Below are 23,828 nucleotides of genomic sequence, written 5' to 3' on the forward strand. Positions count from 1 at the left end.
TCACAGCTTGGGTATTGCAGTTAGTGTCTACATAGGACAAGGGGTGTTAAATTCTACACTGACTGTTTGCCCTGGGTGCTTTCAGCTAACAGGGTCACCATAAATCTTGATCCCTGCTTACAGCTGGGTGGCCATGCCCTGGGCCAGAGTGGTTGGCATGCTGAGTCTCCCTTACTAGACAGAGACTGTGAGAGCAGTGAGTCTGCCCAACTGTGGCCAGTGGCCAATAGCCAGCTGTGGATTGGTGGACAGCGTGGCCCAGCTGTAGATCAGCGGACATTACCCAGCGACAGGAGACAAGAGAAGATGCTCTTTTCCTTGCAGATCATGGATGTGGCCCACGGAGGAAGTGTAGGTGTTCACTTGCCAGCCTTCCATACATCATGGCGCACCCAGAAACTGATACGCTTAGGGACAGACAAGACCACTTGCAGCTGTAGGCACCTGGCACAGCCACCTGCTCCCACCAACACATTCCCGCCCCAGGTTCAGGGGATCCACATCTTGGCATAAGAAGTGGAAGGCTGTGTTCAGGGGGATCCCTCTCCCTTCCTCACCCTTTAGAATTTACTTTTCACTCTAAGGAAAAATAAATAATTTACCTCAGAAAGGCTTTTAAAGGAACTCCCAGTTCATCCCAAGGAAGTACTGTTTTAATGTAGATTCCCAGCTTCAATGTAAAGACATTGGTGCCAATGAGTACATTTGAATGGCCCATAGTTTGCAATTTGCAGCAATCCAGTATCAGTCAACACTTTTTGTTAATGTATCTTTTAGAGAATAAAGAAAACTGATAAAACTGATAAAAGATAAAACATATCTCCATGAATCTTCTCAATAATGCCCAGCTCCAGAAATTCAGAACAGAATAGAATTTCCAGGTTTCAAATCATGGATGCAAGCTTAGGGACCATCTGACCTCATCATTAAACAGAGGAGCACACCGAGGCCCAGAGGGGAAGTGACTTACCCAAGGTCACAGAGCGAATTTGTGCTGGAGCCCAAGTGGGTACCCAGGCTCCCCGCGGTTCTCAGACCAGCACTGCCCAGAGAGGTACAAGAAATAAAAGTAATTGTCTAAATTGCAAGGAGACAAATACAACTTCTCCATCCCCAAGGAGAGTGAATGGACGGAATCTTTAAAAGCAAAATTGCCACAAAAAAGTTTTCAAAGACTTTCCTAGCCTAATATATGTAAAGAAATCTTTGGAGAGTCATTTCCCATTAATCAGCTGTCAGCAGTGTTCTGAGGGAGGGGAGGGGAGTTGAGGATGGAGAACACTAACTCATTTCCCAGAGCCTGTCTTCAGGATTTCAAAAATGAGTTTAGCAGAGCCAGCCACTTTGGGGGCATCTGAGAAAATGAGAAATACTTCTAACACCCTCAAATGCTCTCAACCCACAATGGTACCTGTGATTTAGTGACTCTCACACTTTAGCATGCATACGGATCTTCTGGAAGGTTTGTTAAAACAGATTGCTGGCAGGGTGCGGTGGTTCATGCCTGTGATCTCAGCAATTTGGGAGGCCTAGGTAGGTGGATCGCTTGAGCCCAGGAGTTGGAGACTAGCCTGGGCAACATTGAGAGACCTTATCTTTACAAAAAATACAAAATTTAGCCGGGTGTGGTGGCTTGCACTTGTAGTCCCAGCTACTTGGGAGGCTGAGGTGGGAGGATCACTTGAGCCTAGGAGGCAGAGGCTGCAGTCAGCGGAGATCGTGCCACTGCACTACAGTCTGTGTGACAGAGGCAGACCCTGTCTCAAAAAAAAAACAAAAACAAAACATAGACTGCTGCCCACACCTTCTCCATCCACACAGAGTTTCTGATTCAGTAGGCATGGTGCAGGGCCTGAGAAGTCGCATTTCTATCAAGTTTCCAAATGAGGCTGATGCTGCTGGTCCATGGCCCACACTTTGAGAATCACTGTTTTGTGCTCTTGATGCTGTTTGGATGGCTCAGACAAAAGGGTGAAAACCAGTTTTATTAACCTGGGAGCAGAATCCCACAGCAGTTGGGCACAGAACTCAAAGTCAAGCAGACGTGGCTGGGACTGGAGGTCTGCTGTAGACTACAGGAGTCCAGCCTGTTGCTGTTCTTCCCTGGTGCTTGGCCCCGGAGCTGACACATTGTGGGTGTGTCCAATAAATGTGTGTTTCTGGGTGCTGTCTTTGCTTTTAGGTGGACATAAATTACACCAGTGCCTCCCACTCCCTAAAAGGAAGGGAACGGAGAGATGGCACAAGAGTCTGTGGAAACATCAAGAGTGGCCATGGCTCTCTTGGTTTTTCACTTTGACATTGGTTTAGGAGCAATTAGGTGCTGAAGCCTGAACATGGATCCAAAGTCCATTTATTTTCATTGTAATAATTTTCACATGGGTGTTCTTATTTTTTAAAGTTGTAACCCTTGGCCGGGCACAGTGGCTCACGCCTATAATCCCAGCACTTTGGGAGGCCGAGGCGGGCGGATCACAAGGTCAGGAGATCGAGACCATCTTGGCTAACTCAGTGAAACCCCGTCTCTACTAAAAATACAAAAAATTAGCCAGGCGCGGTGGCGGGCGCCTGTAGTCCCAGCTACTCGGGAGGCTGAGGTTGGGGGATCACTTGAGCACAGCTAGGTGGAGGCTGCACTGCGCTGTGATTGCACTACTGCACTCCATCCTGGGCAACAGAGTGAGACCCTGTATCAAAAAAACAAAAATAAAAATAAAGAACATGTATGTAGACTCTGAAGCCAAACTACCTGAATTCGCATTGGCATCTGCCACTTACTAAATAAGGGAAGTTGGACAAGTTACGTAACTTCTCAGTGTCTCCGTTTCTTCACCAGTATAATTGGGATGATAGTATTTGTACTTATCACAACAGTTGCTAAGAGAATTCAATGAGCTAATCTATGTAAGGCATTTAGGATGGTTGCTAGAGTGAAGCTGAATTTCTGGTGGAATATGGGTTATAGCCTAAAAACACTACACATTGTTGCCTCTTATTATGTGTTCTTGTAATGGCCTGGAGTATTCCATTATATGGATGCTTCATAATATATCTGTCAATATCCTATTGTTAGGAATGTTTACTTTTTTCCAGCTTTCCCTTTTAGAAAAAAAATACTGTGACGTACTTATATCTTGGCACATGTGCATGTAAATTCCTAGGCATACAAAGTGATGTACTGAGGATGGTTCTAAACATTTCTAGAGCTTTTGAAACACACTTGCTAAATTGCCCTTCAGAAAGCATAGCAATTTACTCTGCCACACAGTATATGAGTCACACTTTCCAGACCTCTCAGTCATCCTGGTAGTACCATTCTCCCCTTCACAACTGCCACTTAGATGGGCTGGGCATGGTATCTCCTTGTTTTAATTTGCTTTTCTTTGAGGTTTCTGGTAAGGCAGATCATTTTTCATATACTACCAGCCCTCGAGTATGTCTTTCATAAAGTGCCTGTCTACGTCCTTTGCCCAGAGATTGTTCATCATCCTTATTGATTTGTAAGTGCTCTTTATATAGCAAAGATATTAACCCTTTGCAGCGGAGGCACTGAAAGCTTTCAATCTAGTTTGCCATTTGCTCTCAATTTTATTTTCAGTGTTTTTTTCTCCCCCTGTGTGTTACTTTGTTTCCCTCAGATCCCAGCCAGGGGAGCCATAGCCTCCTCCCCCTCAGCATCTTCCCTGCCCAGCTCCACCAGCCTGGGGCCCTTTTAAGTCTGCAGCCTGGGGCAGTCTCTTTGATTTACTGCCCCCTACATAATGAAAAACCCCAGATTGGAAAGTGGTCTATCAGGTCTTTCCAGAAGTTTAAGACGACCCCCAAATCCACTGGATTCCTACCCCTGCTGGCTGCCTCATAAGGTCACAGGTCACAGGTCATCACGCCCCAATGACCCCCAAAAAGGGATAACTCAAGCCCCCTGGTGATAACAGTTGATACCAGCCAACAGGTTTGGCTGCTTGCTTCTCTAAAGTTCCCTGATAATTTTTGGTGGAATGTAGGTTATAGCCTAGGATAGCAAGAGGAAAAATAATATTCAATAGAGGATAAAAGATAAGAGATGCCCCTGACTGAGCCCTGCTAAGTGCCAGCTGCTCTACATGCATTATCTCTGCAGCAATCCCCACAAGCTAAGTGTCACTGTGCTCGTTTCTTAAAAGAAGAAATGGAAGTTCAGAGAGGTTAAGTAACTTGCCCCAAGAAACCCAGCTCCTGAGGGTTGAAGCCAAGATTAAAATTTAGCTCGTCAGATTTCAAAACCTGTGTCCTCTTCCTGAGCCTCACTCACCGGGTTTAACCCCTGGCTCTGCCACATGCTTGTTTTATGACACCAGAAAACCCCTTCACCACATTAGTCCCCAGTTTTCCATCATCTGGGGATAATAACAGCTTGCCTCCATACCATGCAGTATCAAGACGGGAGCCAAGTTTTTTAAAAAAACATAGACATGAAGACTCCATAACTGTAAAATGAAAGCTTACCTTTGACAAAGGTACAAATGGCACCTTCGTAGATGAATTCTCAGAAAATAGCCGTTAATTCACTTACAACCTTACAACTTGTATCAGTCATATATAGTCAGATATTTATATTTACAGAATGGATCGCCAACCCCCCTTCCCATTCCCACAAATAGTTTTCATTTATTCAACAGATATTCAGTTTTCCAGGTCCTGTGGGAGAGAGGACTGTCTGTGACCTTAAGGAGTTTGCACTGATACACAGATGAACACACATACACACACATGCATTCTCCATTCTCACCTCCATTTGAGTTTTCCTTTACAGTGTCTTTTTTTTTCCTTTTTCTTTTTTTTTTTTTTTTTTTTGAGACAGAATCTCGCTCTGTGGACCAGGCTGGAATGCAGTGGCACGATCATAGCTCACTACAACCTTTGTCTCCCAGGTTCAAGCAATTCGCCTGTCTCAGCCTCCCAAGTATCTGGGACTACAGGTGAACGCCACCACGCCCAGCTAATTTTTGTATTTTTAGTAGAGACAGGGTTTCACCATACTAGTCAGTTTGGTCTCGAACTCCTGAACTTAGGTGATCTACCTGCTTCAGACTCCCAAAGTGCTGGGATTAGAGGTGTGAGCCACTGTGCCCAGCTAGAGTATCTTTCTCTTCCATGGCTTGAAACCTCTTGACTCTCCAAGGTCTTAGAGACACAGAATCCCTGGGTTCACATGAAACTGGTTCCCTAACGAACCCGGCCTTCCTGACACATGGCAAACCTGTGTTCACCTGAGTCCCCGTACCTGGGGGTGCAGTCAGAGCAGGTGTGGCCCTACCCTTTCAGAATGTGGCAGCCAGCGGCCAAGTGCCAAGGCTCATGCCTGTAATCGTAGCATTTTGGGAGTCCGAGGCGTGCGGATCACCTGAGGTCAGGAGTTCAAGACCAGCCTGGCCAACATGGTGAAATCCCTTCTCAACTAAAAATACAAAAGTTAGCTGGGTGTGGTGGCAGGCACCTGTAATCCCAGCTACTTGGGAGGCTGAGGCAGGAGAATCACTTGAACCCGGGAGGTGGAGGTTGTAATGAGCCAAGATTACACCCTTGCACTCCAGCCTGGGCGACAGAGTGAGACTCCATCTCAAACAAACAAACAAACAAACAAAGAACATGGCAGCCAGAGCCAACCCTGCATTTGCCCTGCAGAGCCCATTCTGCAGACGCAACTCCAATCAATGTCCTTCAGGATCCAACTGTATCTGCCCAGCAAATGAGACTCTTTTTCTCTTTGAAACCAACATTACCTGAGTCTTTAAGGATAATCTCAAAAACATGATGTTGAGCAAGACAAGCTTCAGAATGGTACCTAAAGTATACCGTTACATAAACTATAACAACTGTTTATTTTAATATACATATGTAGTAAAAAATATGGGCCAGGAGCAGTGGCTCTTGCTTGTAATCCCAGCAATCTGAAGGCCAAAGCAGGAGGATTACTTTAGCCCAGGAGTTCAAAGCCAGCCTGGGCAACATAACAAGATCCGTCTCTACAAAAAAAATTTTAAAATTAGCTGAGTATGGTGGTGTGCGCCTGTAGTCCCAGCGATTTGAGAGGCTGAGGAGGGAGGATCGCTTAAGCCTGGGAGATGGTGGCTGCAGTGAGCTGTGTGCGTGCCACTGCACTCCAGCCTGGGTGACAGAGACCCTGTCTCAAAAAAAAAAATTATAAAAGCATGTACATTAGTTTTCTGTGGCTGCTGTAACAAATTCCTACAAACCTGGTGACTAAAAATAACAGAAACTTATGCTCTTAAGGTCTGGAGGTCAGAAGTCCTCAATTACTATCACGGGGCTGAAATCAAGGTGTCAGGTCAGCAGAGGGCGCTCTCTCCGGATGCTGCGAAGAGAATCCCTCTCTTGCTTCTTCCCGCTTCCAGTGGCTGCCCGCATTCCTGGACTCACGGCCACATCACCCAGTCTCTGCCTCCATGGCCACATTACCTTCTCCTCTTCCATCTGTGTCAAAGCTCCCTTTTTTTCCCTCTTATAATGACACTTGTGACTGCATTTAGGGGCCGCCAAGAAAATCCAGGATAATCTCCCCATCTCATGATCTGTAACTTCATCACATCTGCAAAGATCTTTTTTCATTTGAAGGTAACAGTTACACGTTCCAGGGATTAAGACCTGATATTTCTAGGGGCCATTATCCAGGCTACTACAGAATGTAGAAAAACGACAGATGCCACCTTAGTAACTGTGCTTCCTTCCAGAGAGAGAAGAAAGGGACTGAGGCAGGAAAGGGGTACTCGAGGGTGTTGACTGTGGCCCTAAATAGTTAATGGTAAACATGTATTAAAATAAATAAATAACTTAAAATTTAAAATTTTAAGCCCTGCTTTCTCCTAGCTACGCAACCCTGGGCAATTTGTTTCACATCTTGGGACGCTTATCTCATCTGTCATATAAAGATGCCAACTTGTATTAGGATTAAATAATATAATGAATGGAACATGCCTAACACAGTGTCCGGCTCATTGTGAGTACTGAGTTACCATTATGATTATTATTATTTTTTAAAGACAGGGTCTCACTCTTGTTGCCCAGGCTGGAGTGCAGTGGCATGATCATTGCTCACTGCAACCTCTGTCTCCCAGATTCAAGGGATTCTCATGCTTCAGCCTCCCAAGTAGCTGGGATTACAGGTGTGTGGCATCACACCTGGCTCATTTTTGTATTTTTACTAGAGGCAGGGTTTCACCATGTTGGCCAGGCTGGACTAGAACTTCTTTTATTTTATTTATTTATTTTTTGAGACGAAGTCTCACTCTGTCACCTAGGCTGGAGTGCAGTGGCACCATCTCAGCTCGCTGCAACCTCTGCCTCCTGGGTTCAAGAGATTCTCCTGCCTCAGCTTCCTGAGTAGCTGGGACTACAGGCTCGCGCCACCACGCCCAGCTAATTTTTTATTTTTAGTACAGACGGGGTTTCACTATGTTGGCCAGGCTGGTCTTGAACTCATGACCTCAGGTGATCCACTCACCTCAGCCTGTCAAAGTGCTGGGATTACAGGAGTGAGTCACCGCGCCCGGCCAGGCTGGTCTAGAACTTCTGGCCTCAAGTGATCCACCTGCCTTGGCCTCCCAAAGTGCTGGGATTACAGATGTGAGCCACTGCACCTGGCCCATTATTGTTATTATTGTGGTGGTGGTTCTACCTTTCTGAAATTGAAGAGCATTTTCTACAATGCATCTGTGGGTGCCAGCATGTGCATACACACACACACATACACATGCAAGCACACAACCCTTTCTGAGCAAGAGAAATAAGTTTTTCTGCTCCAAGCCCTGGTTTCTGAAACTCAGCATTGGTAAGGGGGTGGGTACTCAGGCAAGCTGGAAACTACAATGGTAGAAGCGGGGGGAGCCCTTTGCAAAGGTACTTTTTGATCTGCTCTAACTGCCACTATAGAGAATTAGATGGAATTCATTTTTATGATGAAGGAATTAATGGCTATGGAGAGAATCAGGTTCAGGTGGAAGACTTGAATCCAAAGGAGGGAATAAAGCCTTGAAATTCAAATGAAAAATTATTATATAAGCATAAAGGAAACCTATTTTACACCTGTAAGACTAAATGTATAAATATGAACCAACTGCTCCCTCTGGGAAATGGGGATTGTGCTTTTAATTCACCTAGACAAATATGCAGTGCATTCTCACTTCCACCTATACATTTCAATGAAGACTGGGCACCCGCCAGGGGCTCCTGAGTACCCCTAGACTGGCCACCTCCTTCCCCAGGCTAAGCACTTTCTGGCCCAGCAAAAGCCTCTCTGGCTTCCGCAGAACGCCCAGAAAGCAGGTGAGGCTCTCTAAGCTGCAAAATCCTTGAGCAAGGTCATCTCAAAGGCTCCCTCTTGGCAGTAACATTCTCTGATCCTACAGTCCCACACCCCCACCAGGACTCCCAAGGCAGTATCTAAAATTTCACAGTCATCAGAATGTTTCAGCTTCATTCATTCATTCATTCAATAACGCCTCTGAGCACCCACCACGCACCAGTCTCTGTGCTCAGTGCTGAAGATCATCTGGTTTACAAAAGAGAAACTGATGCTGCAAGAGAAGAACAGAAGCAAGAAAGAGCTTTGAAATCTAGGAGGCCTAAGTGAAAAATCTCTTCCTGGCCAGGCATGGTGGCTCACACCAGTAATCCCAGCTACTTGGGAGGCTGAGGCAGGAGAATCGCTTGAACCCAGGAGGCAGAGGTTGCAGTGAGCCAAGACTGCACCATTGTACTCTAGCCTGGGCAACAAGAACGTAACTCCATCTAAAAAAAAAAAAAAAAAGAAAGAAAAAGAAAAAGAAAAGGAAAGAAAAATCTCTTCCATACTGTCTGATAACTCTTTGATCTTGGACTCATCTCTGAGCCTCCCTGAGTCTATTTCTTCCTCTGTAAAATAGAGATGCTGTTATCTTCTACTTGGGGTAGCTGTGAGATTAAGCAGACTCACTGTCAATTGTGTGGCACAGAGTGGGCATTCCAAAATTCTAATTGTGAACGTGAGTACCCAAGGTCAAAGAGGAACATAAGCATCCAACTTCAAGATCGTTCAGCTCTTTACTGTGTACCATCTGTGTTCTTTCAGACACTGAGCTCCGTCCCAGAATCGCAGAGATAAATACAAAAAAAAAAAAAAAAAAATCCCAGTGGTCAACTATCAAGGAAGTGGGAAACAAGGAGGCCAGCTTGCGTTGGTGCCAACCAACTGTAGACCAACCATGACGCTAGGCGTTTTTACCCAACTCATCCATGCTCCTTCCGACGGTACAGATGGCCATGTTTTGAGTTCTGTTGGAGCACTGTTCACCATGCATATATGGCCATGCACCCTCGTGGTGCTCCAAGGGACAAGTCTCCAGTTAACCTGTGAGGAAACCTTAGCACACAGAGAGCAAGCCAAGGTTCAATGTACTGGATCATTCATTTGTCCATTCATTCGCCCAATGACGTTTATTGAGCATCCATTATGGCACATAGGATACAGTGATGAACACACAGAACAAGTACCCTTGTCCCTGTGGAGCTTCCATAAGCTTCTACCAAGTCCATCTGTATGCTTCTCCTGCATGTGGGAGAGGAAAGACCCCTCCCCGTGGACTGAACCATGATAGGGGAAGGAGCACCCCAGGGAGAGAAGGAAGTAGGAGTCCTGCAAACCAAGCAGGAGACGTGCAAGCAAGAAAACTCAATTCCATCAGCTTCCTCTTCTCAACAAGCCAATCTAAGGTGGAATACAGGCGGCGTTTGATCTTTTCATCCTCATTCCCATCCTGCCTCAGCCCTGAGAAAGCCTGGGGGCCTGGAGGCAAAGTTCGCCTGGGCTTGTGGGTTTCCTTGGAACTTGTGCACAGCCCGGAGCTCCAGGCCAGCCAGCGCACTGGGCTCACCACCTCCCTTTGATTGTTTGATGAAAGTGCTTTGAAGGTCCTACAGATTCTCTGCTGTGATAAGGTAATTGTCCAAGGGCAACGTCTACAACCCATTAAGGCTGGACTTGGTGCAAATTGAACTTGGAGAATGCACCTCGGCACCGTCTGACACTTGGTCTTTTGTTTTGGCAACTGGGAGTTTGGGAGGAGGCTTTCCTCCCGAGGCTTGCAAAGGGTGCTAAGAAAGAGAAATTCCTGTTACACATGTGCTACCTCACATCTCTGCATGAGCATATGCACTTGTGTGTACACACATGCACGTAAGTACATATGTAGGCACACTCATACTCTCTTGTATACATGCTCTTGTATACTCTTATATAGGTGCACACTTGCTCTCAGCCTCACATATTCATATGAACGTATCCCAGTACACCTTCATCCCAATGCATTCCCCTTAAACCACTGGGACCAGACTGGGGCAGGCTGGCAGGGGAGGAGGGGTGTTCTCTTCTTCCTGGGAAAGTTCTTTCTCCACTTCAGAAATGGAAAGGAAAGACGGATTCCCAGGCACGGGCAGAGAGGAAAAGGCTTTTACAGATATTAGGGACCACTCTGTAAAAATAGCTTTAACCACATCTCTGAAAGCCAGTAGAAAAGCATTAGTAGGAGAGGTAAGTGCAGAGAGAAGAAGGAAGAGGAGTAGGAGAAGCACCTTGGCCCGTCCTGGGTCTCCTTCTAAGCTTCAGCCTCGCTTGTCTTTATTTCCAGAACCTCAAGAGGTAAAAGGCTCCCAGGACCAGCCTGACAAAGAGATGAAGGGAGAAGAGGGAAAAATGGAGGAAAAGAAAGCAGAGAGAAGGAGAAAAGGAGGAAGAAGAAGAAGAAGAAGAGAAGGAGAAAATGAGCAGACATGAGAAACAGGGAGGAGAAGGAAGAATGGAGGAAGGAGAAGCAGGGAGAGGAAGAAGAGGAGGAAGAGGAGGGGAGAAAGGAGAACACCAGGAAAAGAAGGAAAAGAGATGAAGAGGGGCCGGGCACCATGCCCCACGTCTGTAATCTCAGCACTTTGGGAGGCTGAGGGGGGTGGATCACCTGAGGTCAGGAGTTCGAGACCAGCCTGGTCAACATGGTGAAACCCTATCTCTACTAAAAATGCAAAAATTAGCCGGGCCTGGTGGTGAGTCCCTGTAATCCCAGCTACTCAGGAGGCTGAGGTGGGAGAATTGCTTGAACCAGGAAGGTGGAGGCTGCAGTGAGACAAGATTGCACCACTGCACTTCAGCCTGGGGGACAGAGTGAGACCCCCGTCTCAGAAAAAAGAAAATAAAAAGAGGTGAAGAGGAGGAGGAGGCAAAAGAGGTGGAAGAGGAAGAAAAGGGAAGAGAAAGAGAAAATAGAAGAGGAAGGGAAGGAAGAGGAAGAGTAAGGACGAAGAGGAGGAGAAGGAGAGGAAGGAGGAAGACCAGGAAGAAGGAAAGGAGGAGGCTCACCCAAGAGCCCACTTAGCAGTAGGCCTGGGAGAAGCCTGGTTATTATTACTGTTGTTGTATCTTTACTGATGTTGTTCTTGTCCAGTTCTTGAGAACTGGATCCAATGCATACTATTCCATTTTGCTGGGGAAAATGAAAATGTCGAGCAAAATTTCAACTTGGTTTCCTTTTCGTTCCTATTCACGTTTGGGCAGATTGTTTCAAGGTCACCCCTAGAAGAGTCCCACTTCTTAAAAGAAAAGCATAATAATAAAAGGTCGGTGCTTCTTGGAAATGTAGTGCTGAGGAATTCCAGTCTCCGAAACCTGGAAGGAGCCTCCCGAGAGTCCTTTGTTCCTGGATGTTCAGTTTCCCTCCCCACCCCCACGCCCACCCCCTCCTCTGTCATTATCAAACATTTGAAGACTGAATAATTCCATTTGTTGATGTCTTTGGCCTCCTCTAGCAGAGCGGAGCAGGCCGGAGCCTCTGAAAATGCAAAAGGCCCCCAATGAAATCAAAACCCCTGGTTTTCAAGGTGGATTTATCACCCTTTAAAGGAATATTTATTGGGTAATCGCTTTCCAAAAGTGCTCATGACACAGGGGTCTGAAATAAAGAGCGTCCTCTCTCTTGGGCTGAGAGAAGAGGCTGTTGGCCACTTGGGTGCAGGGAGGAGGGAGCCCCTTTGTGGCCTATGTCTTGGGAGGGAGCAGCCAGAAACAGGCCAAGTTTCCCCAGCTGAACTCAAGCTGGGGTCTTGCTTCTGTACCTTGGGCCTACTTATTTCTCTCCCATTTCAGTTGGGTTTGGAAGATGCCACTTGGAAACTTGGGAAGAATTCCTATTAGCATTGTTGTTGCCCTTAAGAAAAAGGAAAAGGAGGAATGCAGAGATTTCAGACCAGACAGGGTGAGCCAGAGATAGGAGACAATCGTCCAAACCAAACCACACTGAGATGGGAATGATTGCTGGGGGATTAGCAGGGTGGACTGGGCCCGGAGATGCATCCCCAGACCAAGCAGAGAAGGAGGATCACTTCCCGAAGGTCTTTAGTCAACCTCATCTGGACCAAAGGATCTTCCCAGGGATTCAGGTCTGAGTTACAGCCCAGAGAGCAATGGAGGCCCATACATACCTCAGGAAACCATGGAGATGGGAGAGGCGGTGACAAGACAGATGGTCCCAGAGAAAAGCCGCTGGGGTGAAGCCAGAAAGGCAAGGAGGAAAAGAGAAAGAGAGACCAAAAGAACAAAACAGATGGAGGAGACCATAAGATAGACTGAGGGACACAGAGAGACAGGGAAAATGTTTGTGTACGAGAGAGACAGAGAAAAAGAGACAGAGAGAAAGAGGGTGAAAGAGGGAGAGGAGAGAGAGGGACAGAAAGAGGGGGTCAAGGGCTAAAGGAGAACTTTCTGGAACAAGTCCTGCCCAGCCCACAGACTCAGAAGCCCCTCACAGCCTCCCTCACAGCAGCAATTGGAGGTCTTAGGAGTTGATTAAGCCTGCATGGGGGTGACTTTTTCTAGACAAGGGGGTAAGCAAAGGGAAACGAGAGGAGGGGACGCTGCTTTCCCCCATTCCCCGCTACAGCTCCCAGGTGAACCCCCCTTTTCCCCTGCTGGATGTGAAATCGCCATTTCACCCTGCCACACTCCTTAATTGTTGCAAAAATCATTTGTGAAATTGGTCTCCAACAGGCAAGAACGGCCACGCTCATTCCAATAGACAACCCTCCCCTCAACCCTTCCCCCTGCAGCGGCCCGTGGAATCCCGGAGCTGCAGAAACGCTGGGGGTCTGTGTCGCTACTGGACCCGCCACTGTTAGGTCTTTTGTGGGGAGGGTGAAGCACCACGCTGTGGGCGAGATGGCCCCAGTGCAGGACTCCTGAGGTTCTGAGGGTCCCTGGCAGCAGAGGTGTCCAGCTGTGCACTTGCCCCACTCGGCTCAAGATGCTACATGAGCACTGGCCAGAAGAGAGGGAGCCTCCCACCCTCGGCACACCCTGGAGGTCTTTTCCCACTCTGAGAATTAACCTAAACACACACTTGCACATTCCTGACGCACACTTGGAGCCATACCAAGGCAACATGGAGGTGACCTCAAAGCAGAAATACAGACGTGGACCCTCACTTAGAAACACACATTTACTCAAACTGACCCCAAACAGACCTACACACAAAACCCACCTACACCTTGACACACAGACCCAGACACAGGGCTATATTCACACACAAGCACACTGGCATATTCCACAAATACAGGGAAGAAGTGCTTTCAAACCTTCCAGGCAAAGAGGACAACTAGTGACGAATGAATGGATGAATATGCAATACACCTAATACATATGTGTGTGTCTTATATGTGTGTATGCATAAGTGTATATGATACAAATATATGTATATATACACATAGAGAATATATGTTCACCTATGGAGGTCAAAGCAGGCCAGGTCCCCAGCAAGGCTGGTGATGTAAGGGGTTGCCATCTTCCCTGGCCTTAAAGCTTGATCTCCCAATCTCTCCTGGGGGAGGGCCCCGTAACTTGGGCCAGGCAAAGTATCCTGGTGTCCACCTTCCAATTCTAAAGTTACTTGGCATTTCCCTTCTCAATTAGAGACAGTGTGAACTTAACAAGTTTTTCAGCAAGGCCCCCATTCCCAGAAGGCCCCACCAAAACCTGATGAGCCCCTTGTGCTGGGAGAGTGGGGAGAGGAGGGAGATCTGTCACATGCTGAGAGGGGCAAAGGTCACAGGTGAGGCAAAGGGGAGGGATGGGGACACCCTGGGGCCAGCCAGCAGTGAACCCCCCAGGCTAAGACAAGGCTGACCCCACTGCCAGGAGAGAGCTGGCAGGGGGCGAGTTTGAGGGCTGGGTTCATTTTATTGTATTTTGCCTCCAGCGTGGGGCCGGAGACGCTCTTTCCCCCGGGAGACAAAAGGCCTGCAGTTGTGGCGTCCTGCCCCGCTGGGAGGGCGTTTCGCCCCCAGGACTCAGTGTCCTGTGGTTGAGGCTGCTGGTCACCCTGGCTTCAGAGAGTGAAGAATTCAGGAACCTCTGATCTCCCCACCCTGACTCCCGATCATTCCATTGGGTCGTCCCCACAAACCCACCAGCAAGGAGCTCAGAGTTGATGAGCTCAGAGCTGTACCAAGTCTTGACAAGCTCCCTCCCTCCCATCTCCCACCTCTTTGGGCCCCCAGATCCTCACACCAGCACCAACTCTCTGTAAACCCAACTACCTGCTGGAAAGGAGCTATGGGCCCGGCCTGGGGGCCTGAGGAGGACGGCGGCGGCTGGAGATGTCTGCACGGGGCGGGGCTGGAAGGGGAGGAAGAGACCTGTCCCTAACACTTGGCAGACCCACTTTTCCAAGCCTCGGAACCAGATACGGTTACTGGGGGCTTCTCAGAGCGGTGGGAAGGTAGAGTAAGAACCGGACACCGGGGTCTGACATTACACAGAAAAAGTCAGAATTCCTCCCTTCAAGTCACCCTAGGCCGGTTCCAGGGGAACCTCACTGGAGGAGTTTCAGAGGATATAAGACGAGGGAGAAGATGAGAAATAGGGCGGACTCTGCTCCTGGGAGGCCAGAGAAAAGACCAGACTCCAGAGAGGCGCCGGACCGGAGGCAGACATTCCCATAGAGCCGGGACTCCGAGAGCGACCGTGGGCGACCTGGGGGCCGGGGACTCGGCGGATCCGGACCATTCATCAAAGGAAGGCACTGGGACAAAGTTGGCCTCCTCCCCCTCTCCCCCAGCCCCCAACTCGCTGGGATCGGCTCCCTCTGTTTTCAGGGCGGTTCAAATTCTCCCCCAAAACGAGGTCGAGCCGGGGATTAGAAAAGAGGGAAAAAAAATATTCGTTGGCTATTTCTTTTCGTTATTGGTCCTCCGCTCCCTTGTGCCCTGGCCCCCTTCCCTCCTCATGAATAAAAGAAAAGTCCGAACCTATCAGATCGCGTTCATTGCCGCCGCCTCCTCCTCCTCCTCCTCCTCCTCCTCCTCCTCCTCCTCCTCGTACTTCAGTGAACACTTTTGCACAACTTACCCATCTGATCACTCGCGCCCCCTCGCTTTTCCATTTCTCTTTCCCCAACCCTGTCACCCCTGTCGCCTCCGTCCAGCCCCGAAACCCGAGGAGGCTCCTTCTTCCGTCTGTCCCCGGGTCTCCTAGGGGACGGGGGGTGTGAAAGCTGGTGTGGAGGGAGAAGCGAGTGTGGTCTGGAGAAAGAAGGCGTGGAGAAGAGGGAGGGAGCGAGAGCGAGAGAATAAATATATAAATAAATACGAGAACGAAATCCACTCCGCAGTCTCCGGGCTCGGAAACTTTGGCCCCGAGCGCGAGAGCGCGAGAGCGCGAGAGCGCGGCGCTCGCCCCTCCGAGGCTGGCGGCCCCGATTCCGGCCGCGTTCCCCAGGCCCCCCTCCGCCGTCGGGCCTCGTCTCCGGGCTCTGCCAGGCGCATCAGCCCGCACAACTTCTGGCTGAGCCCAGCCGGCAGAGGCGGACTTGGGGTTGGAGTGTTTGTTTGTTTGAACTTCCTTGTCGTCGCCACCTTCCCTCCCCCCAACCTCCGCCTCCACCTCACCCCCCTCCCCAGCTTCTGGACGCGTTTGACTGCAGCCAGGGGTGGGGGGTGGGGGTAGGGAGTGTGTGTGGAGGGGAGGGAGAAGAGGTTAAAAAAAAAGAAGACGAAGAAGACGGAAAGAAAGAGATCGCAGCAGGGGTGAAGGCAGCGAACGGGAAGCGATTTTTGCCGACTTTGGATTCGTCCCCGGCGTGCGCAAGAATGGCGGCCCTTCCCGGCACGGTACCGAGAATGATGCGGCCAGCTCCGGGGCAGAACTACCCCCGCACGGGATTCCCTTTGGAAGGTAAGAACGCCCAGGCTGGCCTCGCCGCGACTCCGCCGCCCGGAACTCGGGTTCCTTGGAGAGGCTGCGGTCTCCAGGGGACGGTGGCGGCGCCGGCAGTAGCAGAGGGATCCCGTTCTCTTCTGGGTCTCAGTCCGGGCGCGGAACCCAGGAAGTTTCTGGGACCCATACTTGTCCGCTTCTACGTGGGTTTCACTGACCGGCGGCCTTCGCTTCGCAGGTCGCGAGCTGCCGGCCTTTACCCGCAGGGCTGAACTTCTGGTAGATTTGGACTCCTAGTAAATATCAGGTCCCGGTGAATTTCAGCTCTTTCCACTATTTCCATGCACTTCCCTGACAATTTCTCGGCTTTCCAGACTCTCTGGCTGCCGGCTTTCTACTCTTGTTTTGAATTTTTTTTTCCACCCCGGGATTGGTCTTCCAGTCCTTTTTATTTCGAACCACCTACCATGGGTGATACTTTATATGCCTCAACTACCACGGCTATCCATTTCTTCCGAAGCCACACTCAAACACTCCTGCTTTTCCGCCTGGAAACAAACTAATTGGAAATAATAATTAGTAACGATTTTCCCCCTAAAACTTTTTACTTGGGCTTCCGCACTCTGGAAATCTCCCGGGAGAGAACCTCTAAACGGCGAGGTTTAGAGAACCTCTCAACGGCGAGAGGGGCACGGCAATGTCCACACCAGGGGAAAGAGCTGATTTTGTAAAGCGTCCTTCCTCAACATCCAGTGCCCGCCCGGGGAGAGCTGAGAGGACGGGCGGCCGCGAACCGGTCCCGGCTGGAGAAAAGGCTGGGAGCGCACAGCCGAGAGACCCGCTCCTGTGTTTTTGTTTTCTTTTTAAACTAACGGAAGGCCTCAACCTGTCACTGAGGGATCATTTGGCTTCTGAGGGTAGGTAGCCTAGGGTGTCACAGAGAAGTCGTTAGAAATACGTGCGACTCTTTTTTTTTTTTTTTTTTTTTTTAATTACTCTTCTTGTAATCGTATGAGTCCCTGGCGCGTGAGGAAGGGGAGAGAAGGCAGGGAGGGGGTGGGCGGGCTGGCAGCCTGCGATCCGGTAGGAGCTCCCTTGGGCAGCGAGACGGCGCCGGGTCCCTGAATTAGACAGAGGCGAAGAGAGCGGCTCCGTGATCAAGTGCGCGCCGGCAGCCACGCAGGCGGGAGAGCGCGCAAACCCGGGGATTTGCAGCGGCACTCTCCTGTAGCGAATGCAAGTAAAACAGGCGGCTGAGGATGCGCGGCGGATTAGAACAATATTTGCCCAACATGACGCAGAATACTGAGGAGAGCCGAGTGCCGGTCGCTAAAGAGGCTCTTGAATATAAAGTTGGGCGCTCGAGAGCTCTTGAGCGCTAATGGCATATCCCGCCACGGAGACCGAGTGACTCTGACTTTGCGACGCACGATTTCTGATTAAATCCGAGGGTGGCTTCAGACACCGACTTTTACAAAAAGAGGTGGGGGGACCGGGAGAGCAAGGGAGGGGGCGGTAGGAACGGCCCAGCAGCGGAGCCTCTTCTCACCTCCTCCCTTTCAATTACAGTCAGCTCCCTCCACTCCCGCGGCTGTGAAATCGTTCTAATCTTCCAGATCTCCGCAGCCGCTGAGTCCCCAAATTGGGGGGATCGAGGCCGGATTAGTGCGCTGGGTGTCCCCCCAACCTTCTGTGAGGAAATTGTGTAGACTTCGCATTAAGGCGACCAGGGCGTTCTCCCCTCCCCAGTACACACCAGGGATGCCTGTCTTCCCGGTTCCCAAAGTCACCCCCACCCGGGGACTATGTCCCATCTGCCTACCAGCCTCGCAGAGCCTGCAGGCACCGTTCATGGATTTGTGAGGCCAAGTGAACTATTTAATTTCGGGGCTTTGGGGCAGTGGTGTCCTAAAATTGTCCCAAAACGAAATTAGGACTTCGAGGGTGGTTAGAAGCAAGGGGAGTCACCCAAGGGACAACCAAGTGCTCTTGGAGGCAGCAGCCAACAGCATATGTCACCAGTCCCTCGGCTGTGCCTCAGCTGTTCCCTGGGACAGTTCCACTGCTCTAGCCAGAGCTGTAAATGTAGTAATCAGTCAGCCCTTTCTAGCCCCTGACAAACTGGATCATTCATGACTACCAGGAGTGTAGAACTGACCAGATGAGCCACATCACACCCGTTATTGGCCTCTCCAAGACGCAGGCAGGCCTGCAGCCCAAGCTTCAGCCTGAGGGACAGAGAGTCATTGGTCCCAAGATCTCTAAGGCTTTACCAGCCTGGTGGCTCTGCTGTCTCACCTCCGACTCTCTCCCTCCCCTTCTGAGCAGCATTCGAATCCCCCAGGTGTGTCCTCATCCCTGGTAGTGTGGCAGGAGTTGGGGGTCACAGCATCTGGAGAGATTCTTGCAGCTGTGACTCCTCTATCCATCTCTGCAGGAGATTTCCTAGATTTATGACAGTTGTTTCTCAAACTACCTCCCTACCAAAGCCCCAATGTGAGGACCACCGGGATCGCTGTCTGAGGTCTTGGGGCTCAAACAAACAAAACTGGAGTCAGGGAATGAACTCAGTGTTTGCTCTCCGTCCTCACCCTGCGCCTCTCTTATTCTGTATCTCCCCTCCCTTCTCCAGTGTCCACTCCGCTTGGCCAAGGCCGGGTCAATCAGCTGGGAGGGGTCTTCATCAATGGACGACCCCTGCCTAACCACATCCGCCACAAGATAGTGGAGATGGCCCACCATGGCATCCGGCCCTGTGTCATCTCCCGACAGCTGCGTGTCTCCCACGGCTGCGTCTCCAAGATTCTCTGCCGCTACCAAGAGACCGGGTCCATCCGGCCTGGGGCCATCGGAGGCAGCAAGCCCAGAGTGAGTGTCTTTGCCACAGAGGCTGGCAGCTGGCTTCCCATGGTCCGGGGGTCCTGGTTGTGGCCCCTCTTACTACCTCGTGTCATCCAATGGCACCAGGCTGTAGGAAAGTAGAGCTGGAGAGTGTCTCCTACTCCCAGGTATCCTCCCATTGTTTTCCTATTATTTGAATTTCTCAGAGATGGGGCTAAGTAAGGTCTAGGTTGTCCAAGACCTTGAGGCCAATGAGCCATTCCTGGACTGTCCCCACATTTGCCTCAACCCCTGTCACCTTCCAAGACCAGAAGACATCTTCTCTCAGTCTTTCCTGAGATAATGACGGGGACCCTGGGGGTCCTAAGTAGAGTTTTTTATTGCCTATCCCTGTTTCACCCCCCCCCCACACACACACACACACACACGCCAGCAGACCCCCAGCTGCCTTCCTGGGAGCCAGGAACCAGTTTCTTGAAAGGATAAAGCCAATCTCTTGGGGGATGAGGGGACACATGGTAACCAGAACCACTAGCCTGGTCTAGGGCTCTTAAGAGGAGATATTAAAAGTATTTCCCTCCCCCATCCCATCTTTCCACTCCTACTCTCCCACCTCCACTTCTGAAGCAGGTGGCGACTCCGGATGTGGAGAAAAAGATTGAGGAGTACAAGAGGGAAAACCCGGGCATGTTCAGCTGGGAGATCCGGGACAGGCTGCTGAAGGATGGGCACTGTGACCGAAGCACTGTGCCCTCAGGTGAGAAGGCAGCTGAGCCGGCAGAGCTGGCCCAGAGAGTGGCTGGGGCTCCAATGTGGAGGGCTGGAGGTGGGAGAGAGGGAAGGGGAGATGATGGTTGACTGGGAACTTACTGAGAAATTGGGAGGAAAGGAGTACAGAAAGGCAGAGAGTTAAGGCATAGGAGTAAATCATAACAGAATGGAATAAGATGGAAAGAAGGAATAGGGAAAGAAAAAAAAGTTAAGAAAGAGGAGAGAGAAAGAAGAGAGAAAGGGAGGAAGGAAGCAAGGAAGGAAAGAAGGAAGGAAGGAAGGAAGGAAGGGGCAAAGAGTTAACCTAAAAAGTTGGATGATAAGAGAGTCCCCCTGGAGGCTTTCTCAGAGAAAACGGCTTCAATAGATGGATCTGTCCTAGGAGGGTTGATGCCCATGGGCTTCCCTGGACCACCATCTCGGAGCTATCATTTCTGCTCTGTCGCCCACACCAGCCATTTGAGTTCTAAATGTGGAGGTCCCAAATCATACTGCCTGTGAGAGAGAAAGTGATCTGGGGTGTGTGTGTGTGTGTTTGTACATGTGCATTCAGGCATGCAAGGCCAGGATGCACACCTGAGTGTGGGAGTGACAGCAGGAGCTGGAGAGACTCCAGGGAAGCCCTGGGACCTCTCAGGGGTGTGGGTGAAGTGCACCTAGGCAGATGTTAGTGTAAGGCACAAATGCTTGCAGCATCTGCATAGGAATGCACAGTCTAACTACCCTGTGAGCGCCAGGGGTGTGAGTCAGGCTTCTCCAAGTGGGTGCTTGTTATGGAGTACGTGTCAATGCCTAAATGCCTGTGTGTGGAAGAGGGATGAATGGATATCTGTAAGGAAGCAGGGGGCTTCCTGACTTTCTTCCAGGGGCCCAGGCCACCGCGTGATCCTCTGCTCCAACAACTTATACTTGCTCTTTTGCCTTTGAATTTCTGAGGTTTAGTGAGTTCGATTAGCCGCGTGCTCAGAATCAAGTTCGGGAAGAAAGAGGAGGAGGATGAAGCGGACAAGAAGGAGGACGACGGCGAAAAGAAGGCCAAACACAGCATCGACGGCATCCTGGGCGACAAAGGTAGGGAACTTCCAGGGACTGCGAGGCCCCAGCCCGGGTTTTCCCACGGTCGGGTGTGCGGGCGTGGTTCGCTCCCGCCGCCGGAGCAGGCGACCAGAAATCCAGCGGGGAAACTCTCAGGCTGCGGGGCAGCCGGGAGCTGCTCAGGCTTTGCCGACAGCGCCCCCTCAGTGCGCACCTCGGATGCAGGCTAGATGCGAAGCCCGCGCCTTCTTTGCGCTATGGAGGCCGGGCGCGGACGGCCTGTGAGTCCCGGGAGAGTCCGGTTGCGGGGCCGTGCGCCTGGTCTACCCGAGTACTGCGGAGAGTGCGTCCTCCCGCGCTGGCGTTTTGGCTGCTACTCTCGGAGTCGATCAATTATTTATAGGAAACTTGGGCAAGGGGGCGAGGGGCGGGGGGCGGGAGGGGGGGGGGGAGCGAGGAAGGAGGAGCCGGCCCGCGGCTCCCTAAATGAATTTGTTAACCAGACCCGCACACGCTCTCTAAACGGTCCCTTGAAACCCCGCCTGACAGTTGACTGACCGCTGCAATCAATAAAAATTAGCTGGGGCCCCGTCTGACTCAGCCCGGCGTTGCCAGGGCGGACTGGGGGACAGAGGGTGCCTTCCTCTGTGGCGTGCGCCGGCGGGGCTGGGAGTGGAGGCCAAGTTCCCAGATGCCCAGGGTCGGAGGATCGCAGTGGGGGAGATACTCAGGCTCCACACACCCTCTCCCCATTCTTAGCACGGCTTCCGCGGGCAGGCTGGGGTCTGAGCCCTGCGCCATGCTTTTTCTCAGGACCAGCTAAGGAAGGCGTTTAGTTTTCAAGCGCCCGCAAGCCCGGGAAAGGGGATTGTGCTTTTGTCTCTTGACGGGAGGAAGTTTCGAGAGAAAGAAGGGAAAGTTCTTCCTCATTACCCTCTCCCCTTCCTAATTGCCCTCATAGTTCCCCTAAGTCTCTTTGAGACTTGGTAACTGCGCGTTAAGGGGTGACAGGGAGATGGAACAGAAGCAGAAATGGAAGACCCAGAGTCACAAAGACTGACAGTTAAAAGAAAAGGCCCCAAACACACACTCGGGGAGGCGGCAGGCTGAGGGAATCGGAAAGACGGTGGCCATGGGAAACCGCAGACTGATTGCTTTGGAAAAAGTGGCCAGTGCCCTGGAACCTGAGAGCTTGCAAAGAGCCTGTGTTGTTCCAGTTTCCCTCCAGAGGTTTCTCTTAGCACCCCTCTCCTCACGACCCAAGCACTCCTAGCCCAGGTCTCTCTCCAGTTCTCAGAAGACCCTCCCAACCTTGAAGATGAACTTCACAGACAAAGCGGGCTTGCTAAGACAACTCCCATCTACGCCCAGCCCCACAGGCGTGGTTCGAGGAGGAAGGATAGGGGGCCGGGCAGCCCTGTGCGAGAGCGGCCTAGGGCGAAGGGAAGGGGCGGGCTATTGACACACAGGGCCCCTAGTGATGCCGCAGTTCCGTGGGACAAAAGGGCGAGGGAAGAAAGGGAGTGAGCTGTGCCGGACACCCCGCTGTGCCCGGCCTGCCGAGGGGCCTCGGGTCTGCGGCGGGAGGCAGCCCTGCACTGTCAAGCGGTCCTTGGTTAGGCCAGTCAGCCCAGAGCCCTGGGACACCTGCCAGAGGACCCAGTCCTTATTTCAGTTCCCACTGGAAGGAGAGTAGATGGACTTTTTGTAGGCTGTGGAAGGGAGGCATAGAACTTGAATAATCTTTCCTGGGCAAATAATCTTTCCTGCACAACAGACAACTCTTCTGAGAGTTATCCCAGGGAGAAGCAGAGGAGGTTTGGTTTTCCTTAGAGAGACTTTAAATGTGTTTGCACGCAGGGAGTATACCCAGTTCAATCTGTGAGGAAGCACAAATAGGTAAATTTCCTCTGAGAAAGAAGGGAAGGGAAGGGAAGGAAGAGGATGGAAAGATCGTGCGGTCTGGAGGATTCCTCTGATGTCAGGAAATGCGGGGGCTTTCCGTGCTGGCCTGGGCTCACCACACCAGCTAACAAGCCACTTCGCTGGACAGAGGTTTTCCCTGCAGCAGGAAGCACCACGTCTCCAAGGGTTTAAAGAGGAACCTGTGCCAGACGCGGGAGGCTGAGGACACAGGTGCTGAGTCTAGAGCAGCTGAAGAAATGAACTGATCTGATGCAGTGAGCCTGGTGTCCAGAAAGTCCCGCAGTTTTTGCGTGACGGTGGGCGTGCTGGGTGCGGTGATTGTGCACTGAATGGCTGTGTAAGCGCAAGCATCTCTTGGTGTGACTGTTTACCCACGGGCCTTTGGATCTGAATGCTGTAGGTCATATATCTGTGCAAGTGGAATTCAGCATAGGTGTGCAGGGAGCGTGTAGATGGGTGTGAATGGGCAATATGATGGTGCAGATGAGAGACAGCCATCTATCCATCTGTGAACAAATTGTGTCCGTTTCCTACTTGAGTTCCTGGGCCAGTCAGCAGGCGCCCCTGTGAACACCTCATCTCTCTCCCAGGCCCCAGACATCAGTTTCGTGGCCAAGTTAAAGGTGAAAAGACCTTCCAATCTCCATCCGAGTCATTCAGGTAGGGAGAGGCTGAGATGCCCCATGGCCAGAGCAGGGGGTGTTGTGCACACACACAACTTTGTTTTGGCTTCTTGCTCTTGAAAAATGCTTTCTCTGGGGGAGTTGCCCCTCTCATGGCAGGGAGCCGCCAAAGAAGGGGTTTAAGAGCTCTCCTCTTTAAGCACTAAAGAGAGATCCCTCCCTGAGTCCGTTTTTTCCTATCGTCCGCTTGGCATTTAATAATGTTAAGACTTATTAGAGCTGGTAATGAAAACTGGGACTGCTGAATAGGAAACTGTGTTGGAGAGGGGTGTAATAGCTTCCAGGCATGGTAAGAAACTATTTATCCGCAATCAGTTCTCACTCTCAGAGTTTGAAGCACAAAC

At 50.7% G+C, this 23,828-nt stretch overlaps 1 protein-coding gene across 4 annotated transcripts in view; it reads left to right on the forward strand.

Moving 5' to 3' along the window:
- Positions 1-15,561: 15,561 nt before the first annotated feature.
- Positions 15,562-23,828, forward strand: part of PAX7 (paired box 7) — a 118,984-nt gene continuing 110,717 nt past the window's right edge. For 2 of the 4 annotated variants that reach the window (XM_025401359.1, XM_025401348.1), the window contains exons 1-4: positions 15,562-16,246; positions 18,861-19,096; positions 19,697-19,826; positions 20,777-20,911. In XM_025401359.1, the coding sequence (XP_025257144.1) occupies positions 16,162-16,246; positions 18,861-19,096; positions 19,697-19,826; positions 20,777-20,911 (586 nt within the window). In that variant the 5' untranslated portion in view covers positions 15,562-16,161. The remainder of the gene's footprint in view (positions 16,247-18,860; positions 19,097-19,696; positions 19,827-20,776; positions 20,912-23,828) is intronic. The other 2 variants (XM_025401354.1, XM_025401369.1) reach the window with 2 other exon arrangements.

This window comes from Theropithecus gelada, chromosome 1 (assembly GCF_003255815.1).
Source record: "Theropithecus gelada isolate Dixy chromosome 1, Tgel_1.0, whole genome shotgun sequence".
Taxonomy (NCBI): domain Eukaryota; kingdom Metazoa; phylum Chordata; class Mammalia; order Primates; family Cercopithecidae; genus Theropithecus; species Theropithecus gelada.